Genomic DNA, 8,410 nt, shown 5'->3' on the forward strand with positions numbered 1-8,410 from the left:
TCAATCTTGGGCATTTAAAGGGGATGGCAAAAAAAAAAAACCTTTTATACAATTGCTACACAAGTCCTATTGTAACTCAATGTTAAATGTTTAAAATTAACTTTCCTTAATCTGCAGTGCTGTACATGTCTGTAAAAAAGCATCTGGCCGCATGGAGATGTTCTATATACAGATTGTGTGTGGAACGCCCCACAAAAAAGTCTATTCTTTCTTAAAACCCTATTTCAAGATTTTTAATTTGTATTTGTTTACATATGACTCCTAGTTGGGTCATTTTTATTTTAGACCAGCCATCATAAACAAACTGTTTTAAACCTCTAAATGTTCATACTATGTTGTAAAGCAGTGGTCCTCAACTCCGGTCCTCAGGGCCCACTAACAGGCCAGATTTTAAGTATTACCTTGGGGAGATGCAGACTAGAGTACTGCAATCACGGGGCAGCAAATGATATCACCTGGGATGCATTTCAGTTTTCTTGCAAATCTGGCCTGTTAGTGGGTCCTGAGGACCGGAGTTGAGAACCACTGTGTTAGTGGGCCCTGTAGGCCAGTGTTGAGGACCACTGTTGTAAAGCACCAAGAGGAGGTTGTTTTTTTTTTTTTTTTAGGGTAAACCAGTCTTGGGTTATAGTTCTGTTGCATAATGGTTTATGGGTTTTGTTTTCTTAGCTTTTCAAACATCCTGTGCCACAGTAAGACTATCCTACCATGAAAGAAGAAATTGCTGCCACAGTAGTCTTTCTCACAATGCTTGTGAAGAAGCACAGAAAGCTGAGCAAGCAGAAAATTGAAACATTTGCAGCTAAACTGACAACCATACTATTTGCAAGATATAAATCTCATTGGTATGCAGAAAATCCAACCAAAGGACAAGCTTTTCGGTAAGTTGTACATTAGCTTTGTGTAAAACTGTCAGACTATACACTATTGCAGCCAGTCCTTGATTGCACTTCCATGGGTTGGAGGTTCTGGGACCCTGTCCTCTAGCTTTGTGGTTTACACTTGCGTGGAATTATCTGGCACCTTAAGAATTCTGTTATGTGGAAAATGTGGAAAAGGAAATTGCTGTTTATGTCCCCTCAACCCTTCAGTGTTTGCATAAATGCCATATCTCAGACGGGTTTATCACCTCTAATGATGCCTGAATGTCCATGATCTCCAGTGGTTTTTTTGCAGGCCTTAACCACAAAGGTCCTGAGTCTGGCTGGCATATAATAAAAGCAAACGATTAGAGGCAGTTAACTAAGGATTTAGAAGTCTGTTGCTACTAACTTGGGAACATTGGTTTGATATTAGTCTAACTCTTAATGTCCTCTCTCTCCCAAGATGCATAAGAATAAACCAGTGTCAGACTGTTGACTCTGTTTTGGCACAAGCATGTGCAGAAAGCAATGTAGAATATGATGACCTTGGACTGCCAAAGGAAATGACACTCTGGGTGGATCCATTTGAGGTTTGCTGCCGGTAGGTGTTACTTCTGTTCCTCAGTTTTTAGTCAAGTGTAACTTGCTAGCTTGAAACCACCTATACTCAAACTAGGCATGTGCTGGCAGTTGCTTTTTATTTTATTGAGGTTTTTTTTACAGAAACTGCTTTCTTTTGGTGGTATTTAAATGTCTCTGGGTTTTACCTGTTTTTGCTATATAAACAAAAAAATCCCACATTTTGAAAGACATGGTCTTGCTGCACAATCTTCTTTTTCATAACTTTAGGCCAAAATATATTCTGCTATATTTTTGATAACCCAAACCATGGGTTTTTTTTTTTTGTGTGACAATTGGGAGTCTACATATGGTATAATTAAAATTAATCAACCCCCCCCATATACTAACTGGGTGGGATGTCACCCCACACTCACCGTGCTTGCGCGATCTTTGGTGTGCTATGTTCCCAGGAGATGGCGTATCCCTGATCTCGGCACTGGTCCCCCCCAAAAAAAATGTCAAATCTCATGGGTCTGACCTGTCCATTGCAATGTCGCAGTCCTGCTAAAAATCGCAGATCACCGCCATGCAAAGCAATCAAAACACTCTTATTGCTTCCCCCCCCGACTGTTATAGCAGAATGTATGACCAAAAGAGCTTTTTGGTTCAGAAAAAAGACATTGATATTGGTACAGTGCCGCAGGACCATGCAATTTTTCGTTAAAGTTGCAGTGCCGAATCGCAAACAATGGCCTGGTCATTAAGGGGGCAAATCCTCCTGGTCCAAAACTGGTTAATGTGTGGCCTGTATTATCAAAAAATCCACTGGGTCTATCAGGAGCAGCTGGTATCCTGAGGAGTTTGATGCTTAGGATAGACTAAGCCCAGTACTGACTCGTTAAAAGGTATAATGGGTAGCATTTGTGATAATAGGGGCTTACTATGCCTGAGAATCTAAGGTATGCAACTTTTTGTTGCATTTACATACTTTCCTCATTTATTTCCCTGGAATTGTCACCTGTATGTACTTATCTTCATTAATGGCATTGTGTGTAATTCCATGAATCTTCTTTTTCTTTTTTTTTTTTTTTTTTCTTTTTTCTTCCTCCAGTGGACATCTTTGCTCCCCCTATGTGTAGCTTTATCTCAAATACAAGTGACTATGGATCACTGTAGGAAGATTTTCTAGCTCTTGGGCTTAATAATTTTTTTGGCCTTTTTATCTATGTAGGGTTTTGGGTCATTCAAACTTCTGCAAGTACCCCCCCCCCCCCCCTGTGGGAGGCTTGGTGCATGGGGATGACCCCCCCCCACCCCGCCCAAGTCACTTGGATGTATTAGGTTTTTTTTTTTTTTGTGCAAAATGTTGTGCTTTTTCTTTACTCTCCAGCACAGTCAATGAACAGTCTATGGGATATAGTTGTTTGTGGTTTTATTTAAATTGGGGATGGGGGAAGAGTGGGATACTCCAACTTGAAATACTTACGATAGGTGAGGACTTCTGTCTGAAGATGCAGCCAGGCTGCTAATACACCATGGCCACTTGAATGGATTTAGGATTACTTGCTAGGATGAATTCTCTTCGGGACACACACCTAGTATCCCCTTACACTTGACCTGCTGACACCCATCCTCTGACTATCCTACACCGGGGTGGCCCCTAGAAGTAATCCCCTGCACTTGTGATACTGTGTTTTGAGGGTCTCCAGTGTCTCTACCCCCCTCAGTCAGCTCTCATGGACCTCTGGGTTCAGCTCCTTCCAGGTCCCCAGGCTGACTGCCTAAGACCGCATGGCACTACTGCAGAGTAGACAGCCGCTACCCTCCTTCCATGACTCTGCTCACCAGCCAAAGACCCCTGCAGCACATGTGCTCCTAGCTTTTATACCACACCCCACAATGCACTGTCAATATGCCTCCCTAGACCAGATGAATCGCGCGCACACAGCACCATGAGCAGACCTAACCCGGATCCTGCTCTCTGGTAGGCAGAAAGCAATATAGAATTTGCCTGCTGCTCCTCTGATAGAGTATAGTTTTTGGCTCTGTCTGCCTAACTAGCACCTTTTTATAGGAGGGTTCTACATTTTGTCTGTTTTTATAAATCTCTACATTTTTAATGGCATTGTAAAATTATTTAGGGTACACCTTAAAGTCCCGCATCTCCTTTGTGTCCAAACATAGCTGATCACATAAAATCAAGGAAATGCGGTTTTCGGCTTTCCTCACTGACAGATTAAATGCCACCAAAAGAACGCTCTGTCTCAATGCTAAATATTTTGTTTTGGCACAATCGTCATTCAATGTGTGACAGGGTGGAAAGCTAATTGGCCTGGGCAGGAAAGGGGTAAACTTACCCAGTATTAAGTGGTTAAAATGCATACCCCCCCATGACCCCCTTTTTGGAAAGTAGACATCTAAGGCACAGGTGTCAAATCAGCAGCCCTCAGCTGTTGCAGAACTACAAGTCCCATGAGGCATTTCAAGGCTGACAGTTAAAGTAGTTCCACAACAGCTGCAGGGTTGCCAGTCTGACACCCCTGGTCTAAGGTATTGGAGGCATGGGGAGGGTTTTTGGTAAGTTGTAACTTTTCTTTCCCTCCCTCCCCCCCCCCCCCCCCCCCAGTAGAAGCAATAGTTAGTTTTTCATTCATGCCAGCTTGCTTACTATTGTGATTTGGCTACAGCTAATCGCATGGTACAGAGTGCTGTGAATTGCTCACAGCCGTTACAAGGGCAAATCGGAGCATCGCAAAAGTAATGAAGAAGCCATTCGGGACTTGACACTGGTCAGACCACATGATAACCTGGCCATGCACAGCAGCCAGATATTAAGCACTGTTAATCTGCTGTTTAGTGAGACCGGTCATGGTATCGCACCTCGGAGCACCAGTGCGCATGTGCAATGCAACTAGTACACTGCAGTGTCTGCAGCTGCCGCCTGCTTGCGGTAAAAAGTACTATGAGCGGGTCGGCAGGTTAAAAAAAAAACTGCATTAACCAAACTTGGTGAATAAGGTCCCATGAAACGTCTTTGTAAAAGCCAGCCGAACTCAACTAATCAGAACACCAAAAACTGAAACCACTATTTTAAATATTCAAAGCAAACTTGTGCATCCCTTTTTGTCTCCTTGCTTTACTTTAAAAAATCACAACATTTCCTCCACTCCAGACAGTGCCCATGAAGGCTCCTGGAATGCATGTCATAATTTTGGCCTATGTTGGAAACCAGGAAGAAACCTGTAATGTAAAGTGTGTTAAACCAGTCAATGTACGTTTCTAGCAATTAAATACTAAGGGTTAAAAATGGTGGATTGAGTTTAGTTCCTCTTCCAAGTAGTTGGGGGGGGGGGGGGGGGGTTTGTTTAGTAAAAATGTGTGCATATATAAATTTTAAAGAATACCCTTTTGTTATAAAACATGTAATTCCTAAGGAGTAACCTTTGCATGACACAGCCTAGAAAAACTATTCTCTTCTGTATTTTTAGGCCGGGGTCAGTCAAAGGATCCTTAAGTGCTGATGCACAAGGCAAAACGTGTGATAGCTAGATCTCAGTGGTGTCCCTAGCTCATAAGTACAGCTCTGGACTTTCCCCACCCCCCAAAAGTGGAGCAATGCATTTCTTCATTGCAATTTTTAAATTTGACTATTATAGGTGAAGGCTGTTTAAAGCGGTAGTTAACTCTGCATTAGGACTTGTACCTAAGCCTATATATAAGGCTTGCCTGTAGTTGCGGTCAATCTCCTAAACGTTTAACATTTGTAGTGGCCAGTGATTTCACTGGAGTATGATGTCCATGATGGCACTGCTGCAACAATGGATCCCATGCATATACGTGGTAGTGACATCATTGTGGCCCATCCATTCAAATGGCTGGCAAGTGTGAGCCTGGAAGTGGTGACAGCATGCCGCTAGAGGGCTTAATTTTAGGGTAAGTCTGCAGTGCATAATGGCACATTATGACTGGAATCTTATTCTTACTAGGTTGACTGTAGTATCTTGCCTTTTTCAGGGGGGAATTGGGTTGTGTGCAGGCATAAGATCTTTGAGTACGTATTTGATATTTAATGTGTTAGTGGTTTTTTTTTTCTCTCGTCATGATTTTAATTAAAATTAATGCAGCCCTTTCCTTTCAGATATGGAGAGAAAAATAACCCTTTTACAATTGCCAGCTTCATGGGAAAAGGTGATTGCAATGTGTCTAAACGGATTAGCACAGCTGTTGAAAAAGCAACTTCAGATTACCATTCTGGTTCATCTTCTGATGAAGAGACAACTGTTAAAGAGCCAAAGACTATTCCTACAGTAAGCAATCCCAACAGCATCTACCAGGTACATAGAGGGTTTGTATATTTTTAGCTGGAAGTGCTGAACAAGCCTAGTTACTTGTATTGCCTTTGGATTTAAACATGCTTGATTATTGGGACTGTATCTGCCAGTTGGATCCATAAACTCCTTAGAACAGTGTACCTGTGCTAGGCTCCATCCAGATCTCAGCTTGAAGGTTTTGGAGGCCATTTATAGGCTTAAAATATGAACTTGACATGCATGGCAAAATAACTGTGCCCTTCTCTTAGCAGTCCTATGTGGTGAGGTAATTGGTATGTAACTGCTGTATGGTACTACAGGAATGCCTATGCTTGGAGCTGAAGAAATGAAATGCAAATGTTAAACATTTAGTGCAAAAAAGGTGGAGACAGTGCTCAAATATTAGTGCATAATACCCCAATAAATGCAATGAAATGTATAAAGATATTCGTGTAAATATATAAATGCAACACCAATAGTGCTCATATTGTATAGTGTAGATAAGGTGACTGTGCACTAAGTGAGTATTGGGCTCACACACATCCAGATGCATAAACATATTACTTTATATAATTTATGTATAGTGTTCCCAATTGTGACAGTCTTTTATAGTTTCCAAAAGTGCTTTTGTGCTCGGTGGTGGTCAAAATGGTATAATGACCATAGGCATCCAGGTGTACACTTAAGTGGGGGATCCTTCACCTTTCAGCCCACTTACCAGATGACCCTTTGGGGTCTAGTGTAGGTAAGTGGTCCCCTTTAGATAACTCCCAGACGTTCCTCTAGGTGCCACGATGGAATCTAGGGCACGTTCCTCTCACTGAGGTGGGGGTCCGCTGTGTTCCCTTGATAGAGCGCTGTATGGGATCCCACTGTAAAGACTTCTTTTATGGTTCATTGCTGAGACCACACCACCAACGAGGTTTTACAGTGGGATACCATACAGCCCCTATACCACGCTCTCTATCGAGGGAACACAGTGGACGCCCCGACCTCTGAAAGTGCCCTAGATTCCATCGTGGCACCTAGAGGGGTGTTGGAGTTGAAAATGCCCCAAGAACAAGCAGGAACTGAAGACAATTGCAGTATAGGCCTGTCAGAACATCACCAGGGATGAAACCCAGCGTCTGGTGAGGTCTATGCATTCCAAACTTGTTTATCTGTCCCATTACTTTTGGCCCCTTAAAAAGTGGGAGGCACATATACAAACTGTTGTAATTCCTACACCGTTCAATTCCTACACCGTTCACCTGATTAGGATGTAAATACCCTAAAATTAAAGCTGAAAGTCTGCAGTTAAAGCACATCTTGTTTCATTTCAAATCCATTGTGGGGATGTATAGAGCCAAAAAGATTAGAATTGTGTCACTGTCCCAATATTTATGGACCGGACTATATTTATGGACCGGACTGTATTTACATGATATTTATACAAATATCTTGTATAGATTTCATTGCATTTATTGGGAGTATTATCATGCACTAATATTTGAGCGCTGTCTCCACCTTTTCAACTAGTTTGGACAAGCCGCTCATTAATTTTTTTTTTTTCCAACACACTACCATCCCCACTAACATATTGATCACAAGTAATCTCCTAGGCGTGATCATGTGAGTTTTTATCACTTGTTTTTCTCAAATGTTAAAATTTGCAAGCTCTTTAAGCAAGAGAACTGGGCAACTAAATGGTACCTGCAGTATAGACCTCCCTGTTTGCTGGGCCATAGCCGGGGGGGGGGGGGGTTATGAGGTCACTGTTCTATGCCACTAAATAACTTGCTGAATGAAGCATTTAATCTTCAAGGAACAGCAAAATCCTAAATTTGAGTAGAAAAAAATGGAAGTAGGTATTCAGAAAACACTGGGTTATCGATACTTGGTTAGGGCATTGAAAAATAACTAGCTTTTGGACATTACAGAATATGCTTGCTTATGTATTGGCACTAGTTGCACAAGTTGTGTCTTGCCTTTTTAAACTTGCTCTTTCTGTTGTGCAGTGTACAGACTACAGTCAACCTCTCAAGCCTTGGTCCCAGTTTCCCCGTAGAAAGAACTACCAAAATGATGGGTACCATCAGCAGCAATCTACATCCTCCTATTTTCCTCAAAACTATCATCCACAAAACAAACCTTACAAGCACCACAGGCAGTCTGCTGTATTCAGAGGTCCTCGCATTGACCGTTACCACTGGGTAAACAAGACGCTGACACAAAGAAAATCGCTTTAAAAAAAATGCCTTTTTTAAAATTTTATGAAAAGATTTTTTATTTATAATTTTATTTGTATGTATGTGGCTACAACTATGCACTTGACGTTTTTTGTCTTTTAAAAAAAAAAAATGAATAAATTAACCTCTGACGTTTTTAACTTCTGTGTTGAATAACTTCTAGGCATGTTAATTTAGGTTTTTGTAAAGAACCAGGAAATGCTATGTTTAAATATTGTAACGCAAGTGTAGTGTTGTACAGGTCTAATGTAATAGCATTGTGAGGTTCAAAAAACAGTATTCACTGTTGCGCATGAAAAATCCTAAAGTTTGAAAAACCTGAGAATTGGTCAGTCACCAGGTAACCATGAAAACAGATGCACAGATTATGATGACTTGATACAGAATGGTCTGCTTGTTCTAAAGCCTAATATGCATGATCAAAGGTGGCCAGCAGGAACCATCCAGC

The 8,410-nt window shown here is 41.5% G+C and overlaps 1 protein-coding gene across 1 annotated transcript; it reads left to right on the plus strand.

Annotated features, from left to right (window-relative positions):
* Positions 1-676: 676 nt before the first annotated feature.
* Positions 677-7,962, plus strand: BTG4 (BTG anti-proliferation factor 4; the record flags this gene model as incomplete). Its single annotated transcript, XM_082274424.1, has 4 exons — positions 677-881; positions 1,327-1,464; positions 5,563-5,758; positions 7,732-7,962. Exons 1-4 carry the CDS (start codon positions 709-711, stop codon positions 7,960-7,962), a joined length of 738 nt encoding a protein of 245 aa, XP_082130550.1. The 5' UTR covers positions 677-708.
* Positions 7,963-8,410: the final 448 nt, after the last annotated feature.

The sequence above is a fragment of the Pelophylax lessonae genome, assembly GCF_965119305.1.
Source record: "Pelophylax lessonae genome assembly, chromosome: 12".
Taxonomy (NCBI): Eukaryota; Metazoa; Chordata; class Amphibia; order Anura; family Ranidae; genus Pelophylax; species Pelophylax lessonae.